The 18,941-nt window shown below is 36.4% G+C and overlaps 2 protein-coding genes across 3 annotated transcripts; both read right to left on the bottom strand.

Annotated features, from left to right (window-relative positions):
- Positions 1 to 1,438: 1,438 nt before the first annotated feature.
- On the bottom strand, positions 1,439 to 9,281 carry LOC121237800 (vacuolar cation/proton exchanger 5-like). Of its 2 annotated transcripts, none has more exons than XM_041134679.1 (15): positions 9,009 to 9,281; positions 8,796 to 8,901; positions 8,307 to 8,440; positions 7,872 to 8,132; positions 7,714 to 7,781; positions 7,601 to 7,629; positions 6,710 to 6,906; positions 6,418 to 6,615; positions 5,701 to 5,835; positions 4,962 to 5,078; positions 4,837 to 4,890; positions 2,617 to 2,733; positions 2,095 to 2,191; positions 1,912 to 1,961; positions 1,439 to 1,784 (listed from the first exon to the last, which is right to left on the bottom strand). In XM_041134679.1, exons 3-14 carry the CDS (start codon positions 8,349 to 8,351, stop codon positions 1,936 to 1,938), a joined length of 1,344 nt encoding a protein of 447 aa, XP_040990613.1. In that variant the 5' UTR covers positions 8,352 to 8,440; positions 8,796 to 8,901; positions 9,009 to 9,281; the 3' UTR covers positions 1,439 to 1,784; positions 1,912 to 1,935. The 2 variants fall into 2 exon arrangements, with proteins under 2 accessions (XP_040990613.1, XP_040990614.1); XM_041134680.1 differs by having other exon boundaries at positions 7,872 to 8,035.
- Positions 9,282 to 10,555: 1,274 nt separating this feature from the next.
- LOC121237799 (enhancer of mRNA-decapping protein 4) lies at positions 10,556 to 18,647 on the bottom strand. The gene is made up of 12 exons (XM_041134678.1): positions 17,778 to 18,647; positions 17,179 to 17,228; positions 16,944 to 17,100; positions 16,580 to 16,798; positions 16,202 to 16,330; positions 14,310 to 15,953; positions 13,177 to 13,536; positions 12,979 to 13,098; positions 12,669 to 12,839; positions 12,005 to 12,169; positions 11,711 to 11,836; positions 10,556 to 11,091 (listed from the first exon to the last, which is right to left on the bottom strand). The coding sequence occupies exons 1-12, from the start codon at positions 18,558 to 18,560 to the stop codon at positions 10,783 to 10,785; spliced, it is 4,233 nt and encodes a 1,410-aa protein (XP_040990612.1). The 5' UTR covers positions 18,561 to 18,647; the 3' UTR covers positions 10,556 to 10,782.
- Between the last annotated feature and the right edge of the window lie 294 nt (positions 18,648 to 18,941).

Genomic DNA, 18,941 nt, shown 5'->3' with positions numbered 1-18,941 from the left:
GAGTGAGGAGTGCTTGTCTTTTAATTTTTTAACCTTTTAAGGTGGTTGCTTCACGTGCAGGTCTCACGCAAACCTCAGAAACAATTGTCTCTCATTTTGATTCTTTATTTAGTTGGTTTCAACTTTCGTGCACACTTTGCTGGCTTTTAGCTGCTACTACTACCAAGGCCCGCCCAGCAGCCATTGCTGCTCTTTCGAACGGTGTCGGTACAAAACATACCCGAAATAATAGCAGTGTAGGATAGGGAGTGAGGGATCAAAACCATTCCAGCATCTAAAGCCACCAACGTCCCACCTAAACCCACATCAGAAATGATTTTTGCTGTTTTAAATTGTGCAAGTCTTATATTTTTAAAAAAAAAAAAATTAATAATCTAAGACCTACATGAAAAAATTATTTTTTTAATAGTAGATCTACCTTTTTTCAAAGAGTCCGTGAGACTTGCACACTCTAGACTATATCTAACATTAATCTTAACCAAACGTATCCATATCAAGTCACGTATTTGTGGATTTACTTTTATTAAAAAACTTTGTGGTTACATTTTTCTTCTTCTAATGTCCATGGTTTTTTTTTTTTCCTTTTTTTCTTTTTGGACCAACTTGAGCTCCAGTGAATCCTTTAACCTGCTGATCCAGCCCCGATTATTAGTTTTTTTTTTTTTTTTTTTTTGGGGGGGGGGGGGGGGGGGGGGGGGGGGGGGGGGGTGTTTATTTTATAGTCCATAGTTGTTGGCATTATGGCTCACAACAGGCTCCGGTCCGGGCTGCATGCTTTCCTACTCAAATCTAACCTTCTCATGTGTTTCGCTCGATCCGTGACACCATGCAACAACGTTTGAAAGAAGTAAAAGTCGCTAAAAGATTATTAAAAAGTAAAAACCCACAAGTAGAAGAAGGAAGACTATTCATAGACAGCATAATTCAAGCTTCGTACTTCCTAGCAACCGGCCAAACGTAAGGTGTTTCATTTAAACATTTACCACTTTTTTTTTTTTTTTTTTTGGATCAAATTCAGGATTGGGGTTTCAAATTTAAGCAGCTTTATCCACATATTATTCCCTTTTGTTAAGTGTAGTCGACTCTTGCAAAGCAAAGATAGTTTCAAAAGAGTAAAGAGTTTGCAATGTCACCTTTTACTCTTGAATATGTCGTGTTGATAAGCGAGCCTAGCCCGTGTTTAAAGCGTTATTCAAGTAGTAAAATCCTCAACGAAAACGCAAGGGAGTTGAGATGACCGAGTGTTGACTCTTGAGGGCTATAAATTCCAATAATATCAACTGTTGCAAAACTAAACTATCTTTAATGTGACCCCCCAAACTGGGTCGACTACCAGTGAAGCTGCCCCATTTGTACTCGAGGGCAGGCCAAAGCAGGTGTGAAAGAAAAAGGACATTCTGAGGAATACGCATTGCCCCAATTCAATAAGGTTTCCATGTCCCAGATCAACCTCTTCCTTGAAAACTAAAATTTTACAACAATACAATACCAATACCAATACCAATACAGATAGTGTCACTTCTTGGCATTCCAAAACCAGCACCCTATCCACAGCCCGGATGGTTCTTATGTGTTCCAAAATTCCCCTTCATGAATCATGATTACAAATTAATGCCTTCAACTAAGATGTAAGCCATAACCATTTAATCTTATTGGATGCACGCCCCTTCGCAACTAAACTTGAAGGTGCTTATTTATGAGGAAAAAATAATCTTGATATTTCTATGATACAATTCTTTCTTCTAATCTAAGCAAACATTTGACAATTGACAGCCACGCGGTAGCTGAAGAAAAAAGAACATAATAGGTAAGACACTGGTCAACCGAATTCACTGAAAATCACAAGCAGGTGGAATAAACTACAATTTGATATATATACAGCCAAATTGACCAAAGATTTTGGAGATCTACCTCAAGAATCGGCGCCTTCCTTGACTAAGTTTTTAATTCCTTATCAGCATCTGCAAAATCATAATCCAATACGTATATTGTCACCCTCTAAGTCAAAACAAACTTCATTTACTGTATTCAGACAATGATAAATATCAATTGGATTGGAATAGAATAGAATAGAAGCCTTCATTTATAACTCACCCACTGAAGAAGGATCTACATGTACAAAAAAACTTGCAGCGACTATCAGATAGCAAAGAATAAGCATTAGTCCTTTAAAGTAATTGGAAGTTCCTTCCTGCAAACAAAACATTGGCAACATCAAAGAATATGCATCTAAAATTACCAGAAGATAAGACTTACCGTGACAATTGAATCTGCAAAATTTGGCGGCAGAAACTTTTCCAAACACAATGAGTTAACAAGACAACTCAGAAAGCAGTTGGACTCGCATCTAGGATTAAATTAAATTAAATTACACTTCACCCAAGGATAGTTTCGGTCGAGCTCGGATCATTAACCTCAATCACATATGCTTTAATAGGTTTCAGCAAAAAAGATATCTGTGGGTGAAGTATAACTTTTCAAAACACAGTAGGTAACTCGAACTCAACCCAAACAACCAGTGGGTGAAGAGTAACTTTCCCCTATATGTATAACACTTATTACTAGAGAGCCTTAAAATTATAGAGATTTGTTATTCTTAGTCGGTGAAATATTAACCTGCAGCATGAAGGCAACTACTAAGACGGTTATAAAAAGTGTTGCTGTCTCGAAAAGTTGAAAGTTTAAGTCCATTGGTTGCCCCATAATCCAACCGATCACTACACAAAAAGGAATCTGCAAATATATAATGCTGATTTTAGTAGATATTGATCAGAAACAAAAATCTTTAACAAAACAATCCCAACAAACAAATCTTGAATGCAAAGGTACCCTTAATGAATGAGCCATCTGAGCATTAAATGAATTATATAGGGATACCATTCTGATGATAAGATGGATGTAGATACAAAAAAACAGAGGACCTGACTTGCTCGAAGCTACTGACTTGCTCAAGGTTTGATGCTCAGGTCACAATAAACATCTCATCACACATAACAAAGATCACATGAACCGCATTTATCTATTCATTTTGATAGATAAAAATTTATGTAACAAGGCTTCAAGAGGAGCATATCATGAATGTTGTCCCATAATAGTTTTCTGCAATATAAGTTGGCAACAATAGCTGTTTGGAAAGAAGTTACCCATGAAAACAATTATGACCATCACCTGTCATTTTTAGCAGCTGAGATGTAACAACCCACTCTCCACGGTTAAGAATAAAGTCAATTTTAAAAATTCTCGGGAGCCGGAGTGCTAATACTAAACTTGACTTTAAAATATTTTCTTATAATTGCGCCAGATACAAAGATTCTATAAAATCGTTCTTTATAAAAAAAATACTAAGATTATAAGAGGGAGTGCGCGAAAGCATTTATTAAAATTTTTCGAAGTTTGTGCCATAAAAATCATAACTTAAAATCTCTATACACGATCTAAGCCACCTCACGCCTTCCTAGATTGTTCGTCCAGTATCTATACCTACATAAATATTCTAACTTGGAGTGGTTTAAAAACATAAAAACAAATTAAATGAGTCGATGACTCAGTAAAAAACTCATCATAACGTAAACATACTTAACATAAGGTTTTTCATAAAATATTTCATGTTAAGAACTTAAAATCATGATCATTCATACATATAATTATGACATGCATGATTTCTCTTGGCTTATCTGGTTCATCTTACTTATCATATTGGCTCACACACTTAACCCTGTGTGCAAGGTCACCAGCCCCACATTCCGCGGCCGCAAGGGGAGCCACTAACAGTATTCTAGCATACTATGGTGGACCACGCTTGGATCCATGGCTTGTACATCCACCCATAAATCGCATCGGTACCATGCATCTAAATGACCATCCAATTAACTGCTATGACCTTATCTTACACTTGATCTTATGAAAACTTACGTATCTTATACAACGTAAAATACATGAGATGTATAATACATACATAACTATAATATGTAGAATGAAACATAATGAATGACGTGCTTGCAAATATCATGACACGTGTAGTACATAAACACTGGCTTCCAAAGAACTGGCTTTAATAATAATATATATAACTAGCTAACGTATGCTAATCCTAATTTATGATCAAGCTACTTACCTCGCAGCGTTAATCCAATGTTTCCGACATGAAATCGATCATGTGAACAAGAAGGAGAAAGAAAACGTGAGGGATGTTCTGAGAGGAATGAGGCAGTCAACTATTGGCGTAGTAAACATGGGACACGCACAGTGCTAGACTAGGTATCTTGGGTTCAGCCGCTGCACTTACAGAGGTTTATGGTTTTTCCAAATAACACAAGGAAGGGAAGATATTTATAGAGAGATTTGGGAGAGGGTGCCGACTAGTTCGACTTTGAGTTGGACTCAGTCGTGATCATTCAAGAAAAGAGTTTGAATTTAAAAACATGATCTAAAAATGCATTTAATGTAGGATTGGCAGTAACTGAGACTGTGTAGGGGACTTTAATCAGTGATAATTTTAAATTAAAATAAATTTCTAATGGCCGATATTTAAATTCTAAAAGGAGTCTAACTTGTTCAATAAATAATAAATAAGATTTAACCTAGTCATTAAGCCTAATTAAAACTCCTAATCAACCTCAATAATTTATCGCTTATGGGCTTATCCAATATGGCCCACTAAATATAATTTAGGCCCAATAAAAATTATCAATATTCTGACCTTAGGATTATTGGGCTTGGTCGTTACAGGAGATGCAACACAGACTACAGAACATTCCAAATCCCAAACACTGGCAAATGACTACATTTTCATTTGTTGTCAACAGATGGAGGAGATCATACACCATTAGTACCTACCCCAAACATGGATATTTGTGTTGATGATCCTATTGCCACTCCTAAGGAAATGTCCTGCAAAGAAACTCAAATTATTTCAATCTGTCGCAACAAAACTTGTTAAAAGAGAATGTCCAAAAGCTTACAAGCTTGTCTTTCATGGCAAACATAATAGCGCTTGCATGCTCTGCAGCATTCCCCACGATCGGGAGAACAATAACACTAATAAATGAAATTGAAATATTCCATGCAATAGATGCTCCCTGTAAAACAATAACCCAACAAGGAAGTTCATAAATCAAAGACAAGCAGAGAAACAAACCAGAGTTGATAGAATAATGTAAACTTTTGATCAGAATAAGTCGTCTATCCAACAGAAACTCTGGAAATCATATAATGTTTTAATCTGAAAGGGCATAGAAAACGCTTACAAGAACCAACAATAAAGACAGGAGACAGCAAAGAAAATCCACAAAACAGGTTCTCATCTACATCATCCAAGATTTTTTTTTATAAGTTTGAATTATCCAAAATTTTATTCAGAAGTTCCATTTGTGAGGGTTTTGACTCTTTGACTAATGTCTAACACTAGCTTTCAGCCTTACACATGCCTGCAAAGTAACCACATGTAACAAACCAGCATATAAACATCAGAATTGTGTGGTACAGTTTTTTTATCAGAAAAACAGCCCAGGTACACGGGACATATACAAAGCAACATTTAGGCATGATTGTCTAGTGATACAAGAAAGTCAGGGGTGCTCAGGCCATTGAAGTTGTGTAGTACAATGACACGTATGGCATGTATTCTTTTAACACTTATGGATCTTTAAAAATGTAATAGTAATTTATCAGTGAGAGAAAGCAAGAACAAGAAAATATTACCTCTATTGCATGAACTGCATGTTCAGAGAGGATTGAGATCCAAGAAGTCATAATACAAAGCCAGATTACTGATTCCCATTTAGATATCTCTGGACCATCATCATTGTCTGAGCCCTCTTCATGCTGATTCTCTTCCTAAGTTGATATCACACCATAAATCAATAATTGAACGATACAATTCAAATCATAAAAATGAATATACAAGTATACAAGATAGACAAATAAAGCAAGGCAGAGTAGTAAAGTCCTAGCAAGTCACTAATGTATAATATACATAAGATGATAGCTAGATAGATGGATAGAGAGAGAGAGTGTGTATGTGTGTGTACAACGGCAAATATAACCAACCTCATTATAGGCCACATTTGGTTAACAGTTAAAAAAATTTCTAAATTTTTAAAAAGCCTTTTCACATTCAATCCAAATACCTTTTAATCTCAAATAAAATTCTATTTAAACTTTTCATCCAACCATTTGTCTAGATTTTAAGGAAAACTAAAAAACACAAAAATCAAAATTTCTTTTACAACAAACAAAACAAAAACTACCCATAAAAAATTATATTCAAACAAACTCTGCCTATCCACTTTTATAAACCCCAATACAAAACATGTTTAAAAAAATTCAAATTTTCAATCTACTTTCACAAAATTCTATAACCAATACATATCAAAAAAATTCTCAAACATTCTCAAGATTTCTCTTAACCAAACATACCCATAGATTCTCTTGACTCTTTAGCTGGAAAAAGAGGTATGCAGCATATGCCACAAGCATAATGCAACTGCTAAATCTTGAAAGAGCCAACTCTGACTTTCCAAAATGAACCTCAGTGTGCGTATAATGAAGAACAGCTGGAAAAATCAGGCACATGACTGCCATCAACAGCAATCCAGAGCTTACAACAGCAGTTGCCTGCATGGCAACATAAATCAGCTTTAGCGTTAAAGGGAAGACAACTAAAATTAAAAGGATAAAACCTCAAGAAAAGATGCTAATGCATCCCCACCTTATTAAAAAGCTGCTCCTTCTTATGAAAAACAAGCCCACCACAAAAGAAAGCACATCCAAGCACCAGCAACATGTTTGACAGAATTGAGCCCAATAATGACAGCTGAACAACGCGTATTAGTCCACTTCTAAGTGCATAGATTGATATAATAAGTTCCGTTGCATTGCCAAAAGTAGCATTCAGAAGGCCACCAACTGCGAATTCCAATACGTTATATAAAATAAAATAAAAAAATCCAGACACAGTACTGATCTCCAACCTTTAGATGAAAGAACAATGCACATGACACAAATTATGCCAGCAACAACCAAATGTTTTGGGCACATGTGGATCACAATGTTGGGAGGATTACATACTGGCGCCCATAATATGAACATGGCGAAAAGATAACAATTATGACATGCAAAATTTTGCCTAAGACCCAATGCCACCCCTTGAATCCTTCAAATGAAATATGAATATGCCCAATAAAATGGAAACTAAAAAAGTAAAACAGAAAAAGAGTGATTTTCTCTTGATCACATCTTGATCTCTTGATCAAGATGCATATGGAATCAATATCAGCACTATCTACTTAAATCTTTTTTTCCAAGTCTGATTTTCTCAATGAGATCAATAAGAAGGGAGAGGGAAGTCAAATGAAAATTATGGTGGTTTGAAGTCTTATGAGAGCATACAATGCAGAAATTATATGACATCCAACACTTTTTTAATAAATACATCCAACAAAAAGTTGAAAGGATATTTGGAAGTTCCAAGGTTATAAACCAAAAAGGGCTTGTGAAAAAAAATGACATATATATAGGACTAGGACTTGTGAAAAAAAATGACATATATATAGGACTTGAGATTTCCTAATTTGAGTTCAAATATAATAAAAAAAATTACCTGTAGGTCCAGTGTAGAAAGCTAGCTGCCTAAACGAGAATGAAACCATCACATTAGCTACTTACCAATTCGTATCCTTAAAATAAATAAATTAGAGGAGCGCAAACTCTTACTCTGTAGCATAACCCAAACGCTCAGCCAAAGGTGTTATACCCAACAAGCTCAGAAAGAAGACCCAACCCTGTAACCCACAGCCACAAGAAAAATAACGGACAGAGAAGTCTGGAAACAATGTTTGAAATTATTCAAGGCAGTAAGAGCTACAACTTACATGATGGCCAGTCAGTTTCTCAACAAGAATTGCTAATGGCCCAAAAGGTATGAGCAAGTTGAGCTTACTAGAGAAAACAACAGTCTTTATGCTTTTATACACAAGAGTCCTTGACATTAAATTCCTATCCGCTTGCGAACCCACAGCACACGATTCACTCTTAGCAGCATGCATAGGATGCAACTTCTGAGAATCTATTTCTGGGCTAAAAGGACTCTTCTCGTTGAACTCATGAATTGATTTACTATCAAGAGATCCCATCTGTTAATCCCAGAAAACAAACGTAAAATGTATATATTTGATAATCATGTTTACAACATTGATAACTATAGGTGAATGTATGTAATGATAAAGAAGAACGTTGTTAAAACACTATATGCAGTATAAAGTTCCATTCATCAAACAGAAAAATGATAATGAAGTTTGAGGACTTACTTCAAGTTGAGATTTCATGTCGACAGTTTGTAACTTATAATCCATTTTCTACTTATAACAGGTCAATTGTTCCATAATCATTGGAGGGCATTGCCTACTAGATGTAGTTTCCTCAACGTCAAAGTAACGAACATCTGGTGCAGTTGATACTACAATATTGATCGTAACATTAGCAATAAAGAGGAAAAACAGACACAAAAATGAACCTTTATATTCAGATTTTTCCCAAACCTCTTAATCCATATAGAAAAGAAAATATAAGACTAAAAACTACATTCCTTTGCACGAGTAAGTTTCATAAGGAACATTTGGCTCTAGCAACTACCTTTTTTTTTTGGCATGTGGGGGTCTACATAACACTTTCAAAACAGTACAACGTGTAGGAGAAAAAAAAAATCTTCCCCCATTTTTTAATATAAAAAACAGAAGTCCAACAATACAAAAATCTCAAAAAATAAAATAAAATATTAAACTTAAACTTAGACATACCCACAAAAACAGGAGAATCACACCAAGAAATATCTGGGGTCTGCTATGACTAAAAGAAACTACCCCCTTGCTAATTTGGGTCGTCTGCTCTGATATTTCCGATCAGCTGCAGATCAAATCAACAGAAGTAACTAAAAATACAAGCTTTACAATCCCACGGAAAAATACTTAAAAGAGATGAAGGAAAAATAAGCAAGTAATAGATATAGATACATTGACGGGTTTTTGCGAGTTGATTCTCCCCTTTAATCGTTTGTTATAGCCTAGAGAGAGAGAGAGAGAGAGAGAGAGAGAGAGAGAGCAGTATCTTCTATTGATAACCAATAAACCAAAGCAATATGTATTGCCCACCGGTCCAGATTTTCTCATCCAAAGTTCCAAACTCCCTCGCTCTCGGTGTAGTTTTCAAAGACTTTCGTGGAAGCACGAAACCAACTACTAATCGACATTGAGTCCGTAATATTTCTGTAGCCGTCCCACGTCAGTTTCCCGGAAAGTTCCTGTCTTTTATTCAAATTTTATTTTAAAATTAGAAATTCTATTTACCGTATGACAGAGTGACGGTCGACACACTTGAGTTAAGAAAAAAAAGATTTGGTTTGGATTCGAAAAAGACAGAGTGAAAAATCTTATTCGTCATCTTCATATTATATATTATATATAATTTTTTTTATTTTTTTAGTAAAATAATCCATACACCACACATTTAATAAGAGAATAAAAATAAAAAAATAAAAAATTATTAGAATGATAAGTAGCAAAATTCATGAAATTAATAATGAAAATTTTAGATTTAACAAAAATAACCTCCATTTAAAATATTTATTTTAATTTATAATAAAAATAATTTAATTATTTGATTTATTATATTTATAATAGTTAGGCATTTATAAATTTAATTTTATAAAATTTATTTATAGACCAAATAATCTTTTATTTCTTTTATCTTATACGGTAATAATTTTTATAAAATTTATTTATAGATCAAGTGATTGCTTTTACCCATTTACACCATTATCGGGGACAGACCAGGCTATTCTGCAAGAAAGATAATAGCAGAAGGATAAATTTTAATTTATTTTATGTTTTTATGAACCTAACAAAAAAATCGAGGTATAATAATTATTTATAATAATTAAATAATACTATATAAAATCTTAATGTGCCCAATATGCTTATGGTGGTGCATTTGAAGGAAAATAAATAGCAAAAGCTTTGAAGATAGAGAGCAATCATGGAAGAGTTTAGGAAATTATTTTTCAATACTTTACTTCATTGATCAGTTGTAATTAGCTTTGAAGATAGAGAGCAATCATGGAAGAGTTTAGGAAATTATTTTTCAATACTTTACTTCATTGATCAGTTGTAATTGATTTCAATAGAATGAATTTCTGTATTTTCTTGTATCACTAAACTAGCCCTTTAAGGCAGCGCTCTGCATATGTCCCATATACTTGAGTGATCAATAAAATTTTATTTACCGATAAAAAAAATAAATAGGTGCAAGTCTCATACACTTATTTTAATAAGAGTGAGATTCACAATTAGAAAATAATTTTTTCAAGTAAATTCTAAATTTATCCATTTTTTAAAAAGGAATACTCAAGACTTACATACCTAAGACTATATCTTCATAATAATTTGTCAACAGCTATGAAGAAACTTTGATAGAAAGAAAATACTCATTCCAAAACATATGAAAGATTTGTGTGTGTTGGGGTGGGTGGGTATCTCTCTATTGGCTGGGGTTAGACATGATCTTCAAAATGCAAAATTCCATTTCGGCAGCAAACTTTGACAAGTAAAACCAAATTTAAAATGAGTCTGGAAAACCTAGCCTATTTTTCTTTGATCACATATTCTAAAGACAATTTTACACGGTTGGGACCCTCCCTCCCTCCCTCCCTCCCTCCCTCCCTTTGTACCAACAAAAAAAATAACACTCTTGCCTCATGCGTTTTGCACAACAGGACAGAGAAGGTAAGAGTCATTTACAGGCCATCAGCATGGAGTTGATGACATGCAAGAGGAGGCGGATACTTGAGAGCTCAGCACCAGTAATTGTGGGCAAACTACGTTGGTGGTTTAGTATCTTATAGACTTGATCAAAGATGGGCCGCACATGCACAGCAATCATTGGGTCTGCTGGGATTATGGCGTTAGCCACGTCTGTCATCCAAGCAAGTTTTCGTGGTGTATCATTACTTATATCACATGCTAACTGCTGCAAAAGAGAGAGCAGCACTCCCTGGCTCAAAGGAAGCGGAACCATTGACAAAATCCCCCTAAGATCAACCTGAAAGGTGCAGAATGGAGCACGGAGACATTAATTTACCACAATTTTCCAACCAGATTTCACTTAACAAGTTGAGTCGCATATCAGAAATGGAAATTGTATGCAGAAGGAATCAAAGAAAAAAAAAATAGTTGTTATTAAAGAGAGGTGAGTGAATATTATTAAAACTGTGCAACAGGACAGCAAAAAGAAGAAGCAATTTCAAGTTCAAAAAGAACTCATCCACATTCCAAACCAGAATGTCTCTCAAATCATTCCATAAAACTGACTGCAATTTTTTTTCTGTCAGGATCGCATCAGAGTTCTTTCTAGTTCAAATAGGCTATTGCCCAACCAACACACAAAAAAAAAAATCCACTTTAGAACCAATGACAGATTATAACTAACCCAAACAACTACAATTAATTAAAATTTGTTTATAATTAAACTACCTTTTTTTTATAAGTAAATATTAAAGTACCTTTAATTTAATTAATCAATGAAAAAATGCAAACTAAGCCCCAAATCAAAGTGATGATGATGCAACTACACAGTTTAAATGTGACAATATTGAACACAAAAAAAATATATATATATAAAAGCATACTAGGAGTAATTGTTTCTCGACTATATGGCACACCTGAGAACATAACCAGGATACTATGGAAACATCACTTCTTTGTAGGGCTGTAGTGAAAGCCTCCTCATATTTGCGGTCAGATACCAATCTTGATAGCTCCTTTGTTGGATCAACCGGAACCTCGACCTAATGCACAGATATGATTGCTTCTAATCAGTACAGCCAAATTAAACATTCATAAAAACAAAAATATGAAATTTGTTAGCCACATATTGAAGACCTTTGCTTACAGGTTCATAGCTATTTTGCATCTTAACAGAGAAACCAACAAGTAATTAAGAAAACAAAGTGGACCTTATCATGGAGACCACCCAAAGGTCCATTGCTCAGTTGGGAGACCAAGGGATTTACTGCACTTGAGTCTGCTCCTGAAGCTGCAAGAGATAATAGCTTTCTTTGACCCTCAAGCAATTCGCCACCTAAGGTTTGAGCCACAGATGATGCTGAATTAATGGCATCCTGCATAATAACATCAAAATGCAAAGTCATATCTAAGAATACAACAAGAAGCATAGAGAGCTGCAAGCAACAGATAGGCAAGGACAGTAACAAGTCCCCCAGATTTATATATTTATTTATTCTATAAATGCAGTAACAAGTCCTCCAGATGAATCTTATCTTATGCAGAGTATATTATAGCTACAATTCAACCGAGGAGAAGTCTATCATCCATTCAACCCAATATAAACCCATTCTTTTCCAACAGTCATCACTCCCCTAGCATACCGTAACTGTTTTTAAGTTTATCTCACAGATCATCTCCCACAAACAGAAGTGCAATACATAAAATAGTGGGGCATGGTTTAAAAAGAAATACCGACACAGATAAAAAGAGAATAGAAATAGAAATATTAAGTATTCAAGATTTAATATAAAAACGCCTATGAAAATCACACTGTCCAAATGGCCCCATATAGTTCATAGATATGCAGTGCTGAACTGCTGATATTATACACACCCTTAGAGCAAGTGCCAATGGAGAATGGGCAGACTCAAAGTGATGCTGAGCTGCAGTTGTATGTTCAACCATGCCTTTCTGAAAGGTAGCATCTACTTGCTCAAACATAGCTTTACATGACATCTCAAAGGCAGGAATTACTGATGTTTCCAAACAGTATTTTAAAGCATCCTGCAATAAAAGATAGCTTGTTCATGTCATTAGCATGAGTTACCATTTCGAGGTTGACAATAGTATAAATCCTATTCACATTAAAATAATCATATGTCCTAAGCAATAATTCATGTAATCCACACCACTTAATAAGCACCTGAAGAGCTTGTTTGCCAGCCGTTTGAAACTGTACTTGGATTTGCCTAGCAACAGTAGCTTCAAGTTTTGAATTGACAGATTTCTCCAGATGATTCACTGTCTTATCAGCGACTCCTCTCTGAAGCACAAAGCATCAGTTACATCCTGCAACAACAACTGTCTCATAGAAGAGGCAAGTATACAAGAAGATCTTAACCTGAAAAGACTCCACAATAGCTGAAGATATTGTCTTCTCAATGGCCGGAGTAATTGAGCGAACTACAGCTGGTCCTACAGCCGTCATTTCCTTCTTCACTGCTTTTTCTAACATCATCGGCAAGTCTTTATTCATGAAGTTATTAATCAAACTTGTTATTTGCTGTGTACGGTCTCGCAATAACTTCTCATTTTTTGCATTCTCTTCTTGAAAGCGAGCCCACAAAGCATCTGTATTGGCTTTGACAGCCTTCTCCATACTTCGCCCTAGATTTGTCTCTAGTTTTTTACCTTCTTTGCTAACTGGAACAGAAATCATTGTTGTCATCTGCTTCTGCATTTCTTTTTGCATTGTCATGATCTGCACAGAATGGATAAAGAGGAAGGAGGGGGTTGACAAAAAAGCCAAATAAAGATGGATGAGTTGAAAGAAGACAAGTTATACATACATTATTAACGAAAGTGGGCCACATTACCATATAAGATGCAGAACATAATGCCTTATTATACAGGAAACTTGCCAATTTGAAAGAAAAAATGGAAAATTGTTCCAGAGCTCTCATTTCTCAACCCAAAAGCTTGTAGAGAGGATGAAAATGACAGCAGCATTACTTTGTAGATGCAATTGCTGGCAAATAAAGATTGTCATGAATAAATTATATGGCACAGGCCAAAGTTTCCATAATGAACCCGAGTCTCCAATTTAGGAATGAAAAAGGTGTTGCCCATTGCCACTCAGGTGTAGAGCCTCACTTATTTATTCTGTGGAATAGATATTTTTTTATAAATTTTTTTTTTTTTTTATTGGCACTTGGTGTCTAGGAACAGCGTCCTAACTAATCCTGGGAGTGCACAGGGCCTCGGCAACTTTTGATGAATTATTTTGTGAAATAGAAATAATGATGCCTTACCTATCAACACAACTTGAAATCATAAATGACATATTATATATACACTTAATGCAATAAACAAGAATGAAGAGGCTGGAAATGATTGAAAGTTACTTTGCAGTGTTTTCAATTACGACATATGGCCACTCTGGTAAGCATGCAAAAAAAAAAAAAATACCGAAAACGGTCAGACATGACACATTGGTAATAGTATGTACAAACGTCCATGGTCTCAAGCAATTACCTGATTAAGCATCTCCTGCATGGCCAAAATTTGAGAAAAAGCAGCTTCACCGGAGGGGAGACTCGTACTCCCACTTGGTTCATTCAAAGAATCTGTTGAATTAAAAACACTTGGAGGTGGGGAAGATGGACCCAAAGCTAGAGAACTTTTACCCTTCTGTTTTTTTCCTTTTAAATTTGGTGTCGATGAAAGCAGAACTTGTGCGGACGTAGATGACTCAGAAACCTTCCCAGGCAAATTTTTTGTGGGGTCATGTACTTCTTCCTCCTCAGCATTTGGAGGTTGGCCCAGTTGCTCCGTTACACCAACACCATCAACTTGCCGAGTTTCCTCTACGATGTAGGTTTCAGATGATATAGCACAGCATTCTCGGGTCATCTCAATACCAAGATCTGAAGCCTGTGAGCAAAAGAACTTTTCCTTATTCTCTACCAAAAGATTTTGAGAATCTCTTTGAGGACCAAATCCATCACTCTGTGTGGATCTTGTTTCACCAACTACGTTCACCTCAACCTCAGTATTACCCACATCACTGCTCACAATCATATCCTGGATGCTTGTCTCTCCCTCGCTCTTGATTTCAAGAATGTTAGTTGTTCCGGAGGATGAATTGACTTTCAACTCAGAGGGAGTAACCAGATGAGTTGGTTGTTTGAACATGATATGAGGATTAAGCACAGTTGACAAATCATCCTGCGCATTTGATGTAATTTTTGCCTTATCATTCCTAGAGTCATCATCCAATGAAGGCACATCAGACGAGTTTGCACGAATGGTGTCCACTTGCCTGTCAACCAAATAATCATTAACTGGTTGGTCTCCAACATGGATACTGAGTGGGGGATTTTGTTCAAAGTTACTTGTTGGACTCCGAAAACCAGAAAGCTCTCTAGACAACCTAGGAGTCAAAGGAATAGGCAGTGATGTGACACAAACACCATCACCATCACTAATTACAGGTGTCAGTGCTACAGGCTTAGATTCCGTACTGAAACTGTTAATTTCTTTTGAAGTGGCTGCCTCGGCAGAACTAGAGCTTACAGTATATCTCACTGAAGTTGCACACTCAGAGCTACTTCCTTGTATATTTTGTTTGGGTGCTGAACCAGCTAAGGGCAGTGCCTCATTTGGTTTATTTCCAGATGGGTCTGAAGCAGCAAATCCTTCAGCACTAGTTGCATCACGCAGGACATTTGAATCCAGCTTTTCTAACCCCATGATCTCCAAAGGTGGGGGTAAGCACTGGGCCAAGTCCAAAGCATATTGCTGAATAGCCTGTGTCTGGACACAATAAACCTGAATAATATGTTCACCGTGAGGTAATATATCACTTGTTCCCGTAAAACTCAAAATAGGCATGGTGACTGTGAACTCCGCTATGTAATCCATGCAGGTTGCTGCTGGATTAGGACCATATTCTAAGTGTACAGCATATATAGCATTCTTCTTGGCATTTGCAAGTAAGAGAAGGCCTGCTTGAGACAATGCTGAGACTTGATTGAAGAATGCCTCTTCAACTCGAGGTTCATCTGTACTCTTCAACTCCAATGTCTGAGTACACTTCCATGATTCTGCATCACTCGGCAGTAGCCAGCCTTCTTCGCTTGTCAAGGCCCACAGTTTCACTTCTCGATTCAGTGACCCCTACAAATAGGTATTACACAATTAAATAGTCCACGCTACGGAATGACCATTATCAAACAAAGCTTACTTCTGGAAAATGCATATTGGAACTCAATTCCAGGAAAAAAGTCTGTCAATATTGGTTAAAGTTAAAAAAATAAATGAGCGTGCATATTGCATATACCCATATAATATCAGAACTATCTATAAAACAAACAGCACCACAGCGACTTAGATTGAAAAAATAACATAGCAACAGGCTTATGTACCGCAGTGATAAGTATGATGTGATCCGGCCGATGGGGAGCAGTTAAAAACGTCGCCGAACAAACAGACTGCCCTTCATGTGGTCTGAATACAGCAAGTGGAACATGTTTGCGATCTTCCCAGATCTTTACCTGTTTGCATGATATACATTTTGCAAGGCATAGTCATTAGCAAATTTCAATTTTTGGATCAAAATAATATGAATTTGCACGTGCAATGGCACACTCATGCAAACATTGCTTGGGCTAAAAAATGTGAAGAAACATGTTGGAAACATGAAATTTAAACCATCAAATCAACTAGTGAAAATTCAGAAAACAAACACCAACATAAACCTTTGAGTAACAAAAACAAGAAAAGTGATGGGGGCAAATACAAACCGTGCCATCAATAGAAGCAGAAACCAAACGGGTGGTCATCCACTGGCACATCGACAAATCAGTTACTTCTCCATCATGGTTACCAACCAACTGGACCCCATCAATGACCTTATCAACAGGACATTTGAGAGGTTCCTCAGCCAAATACACTTCACCCTTTCCAACTTTTGTAGTATCAATTCTAAAAATACGTCTTCCAAAGCCAACAACCAAAATTTCCTGAATAAAAGTGTGTAAAAGTCAAAGCAACAAAATGTTAAGCAACTTTACAGTTGAAATGACCTCAATTTCTTTTATAACTATAATAAAACATAATGTTTAGACTGTCTTGTATTAAGAATGACAGAATTAAATGTATTATTACTTGTTTGTGGCAGTGCCAACAAACTCGTGGATGAGAAGCTCCCTCCTCTCCTATAATTTGGATCGCAACAATAGCATTTCCTGTAATTTGAGGCTTATCTTCTTCCTCTGGGCCTTCAGAAATCTTCCATACATAAACCCGTCCATCTATCCCAACACTGCACAAAAACAGCAACCTTCAACCAAATATAAACCAGAGGAAGGCAATTACAAATGAAAGATCAACCAAAAGCTACCTAGCCAAAAGGTGAACATCCTCGGCAAAGAAAGCCATGTCTGTGACCCTCTGAGAGAATAAATGGAACCACTTATTAGATTTACCGAAGAATAAAGCTATTTAAAAACCTAAACAGAAAATGCATTTGCCCAGCATTTCAAATAAGCCACGATCAGTGGAAAACACAACAAAACAAAACAAGAGTTAATATGAACAATAAAATGCTAAAATGACACCACATACTAAGAATTAATACCATCGAAGCTTAAATTTTGATTAAAGTAATAACTAACATGCATCATCGGGTAATAAACACGAAGATGAAGTAAAACCATCTCACTCCCGTATTACAGACAGATGTCTTTTGTTCTTTTTTTTTTTTAATGTTAAACTCTACCGTTCATTGCATTAAATGGTTTCAAATTCCTTCGATGTATTTATGGTTCTCTTCAAAATTATATAGTTCTTAAACTTTAAAAAAAATACCCTCTGACGCACTGGTCGCAATCTATACTTCCATGCTTTATCCGAATAAAACTCTAGCCTAGCTTATTTTAACTCATTCGCTCGTGTCAACCAATCCAAATTATTCATTATAGTGTGCAAGGGAAAACAAACCTGAGTGTGGCCTCGAAGCAAAGAACGCAAGGCAGTGATGATATTAAGGACACGGATATTGCCCTGCCTCAATCCGTAGCAGATATAAGACTTGTTGACCGCAATCTGGCGGCCGAAGACGAGCTGGGGATCGGATTGGTACTTGGTAATGGGAGTGACCTCCAGTTGTGGATGTACCTCGCCTTGCAACCGAACATCCACGTCGTAGACCACGTGTTCGGAGACCAAATGTCGGCCCTTGGGAAGCTTACTGCTGGGCAACCGAATCGGGCTAGGTCCGACGGATGGGAGTATGAAACTCATCATCGCAGAAGAAGAAGAAGAAGAAGAGGAGGAGGAGGGAGGGTTAGGAGGGGCTAGCGGGGCCTGATGAGAAGGGAGGTCAAGATTGGGGTTGAGGAGGGCCATAAGGCGGGCTCCGGAGTTAGGATTGGGGTTAGGAGAAGAGGAAGAGGAAGAGATGGGGGGTTGGAGAGGAGGGGTGGGGTAAGAGAGGGAGCGTTGGTGCTGCAAGTGGGGATGGTAAGGATAGGGTTGATGGTGGTGGAAAGGGTTGGGGTTGTGAAACGGTGCGGATTGGAGAGGGTAGGAGTAGGGGCCGGAGGATGGCGGGAGGGGCGCGGAAGGGTTTAGATTTGGAGGGTTTGGGGTAGAAGCACCGCCGGGATTGGGTAGCGGTAATTGTGGAGGCGAGGGATTTGTGGGTTTGAAGAAACTCTGCATGTCCAGTGGCTGCTGGGGGTGTTGCAGCTGTTGGTGGTTGGGATTACCAGGGGAAGCCATGGACAAACCCAGAGAGAGACCCAGAGAGAGAGGGAGAGTTGCAGAGTGTGAGATCTGAAGTGAAGTAGGGAGGAAATCTTTTTTATTATTTTTGGGGGTTGGAAAATGCTGGATCCCCTGCAAATTTTTTTTTTTTTTTTTTTTTTTACTCAGAACCTAAGAAAGTGTTTTTTAATAGGAGTGGAAACTTTTTAAAAAAATAAAATAATATTATATATAATTATAGAATATATAAACATCATAATTACTTTAAAAAAGAATAAAATTTATTATTAAAAAATTAATTTTTTTTTATATAAATATCATATTTATTTATTTTTTTTAAAATAATTATATGATATTTATATACTCACAATTATAATTATTACATTTAAAAAAAAA

This window comes from Juglans microcarpa x Juglans regia, chromosome 6S (genome assembly GCF_004785595.1).
Source record: "Juglans microcarpa x Juglans regia isolate MS1-56 chromosome 6S, Jm3101_v1.0, whole genome shotgun sequence".
Lineage (NCBI taxonomy): Eukaryota > Viridiplantae > Streptophyta > Magnoliopsida > Fagales > Juglandaceae > Juglans > Juglans microcarpa x Juglans regia.
This window is presented reverse-complemented; position numbering and strand designations above follow the sequence as displayed.

Bases quoted from the DNA above. Each gene is read 5' to 3' on its own strand.
- LOC121237800 (XM_041134679.1), bottom strand. From the start codon at position 8,351: ATGGATTATAAGTTACAAACTGTCGACATGAAATCTCAACTTGAA. The intron at 7,782-7,871 runs GTAAGTTGTAGC...TGTGGGTTACAG, and splicing joins AGAAACTGACTGGCCATCAT to GGTTGGGTCTTCTTTCTGAG. The intron at 5,836-6,417 runs GTATGTTTGGTT...ATATCAACTTAG, and splicing joins AGAGTCAAGAGAATCTATGG to GAAGAGAATCAGCATGAAGA.
- LOC121237799 (XM_041134678.1), bottom strand. From the start codon at position 18,560: ATGGCTTCCCCTGGTAATCCCAACCACCAACAGCTGCAACACCCCCAG. The intron at 16,799-16,943 runs GTAATAATACAT...ACTTTTATTCAG, and splicing joins GTTGGCACTGCCACAAACAA to GAAATTTTGGTTGTTGGCTT. The intron at 11,837-12,004 runs GTCCACTTTGTT...TCTGTGCATTAG, and splicing joins TGGGTGGTCTCCATGATAAG to GTCGAGGTTCCGGTTGATCC.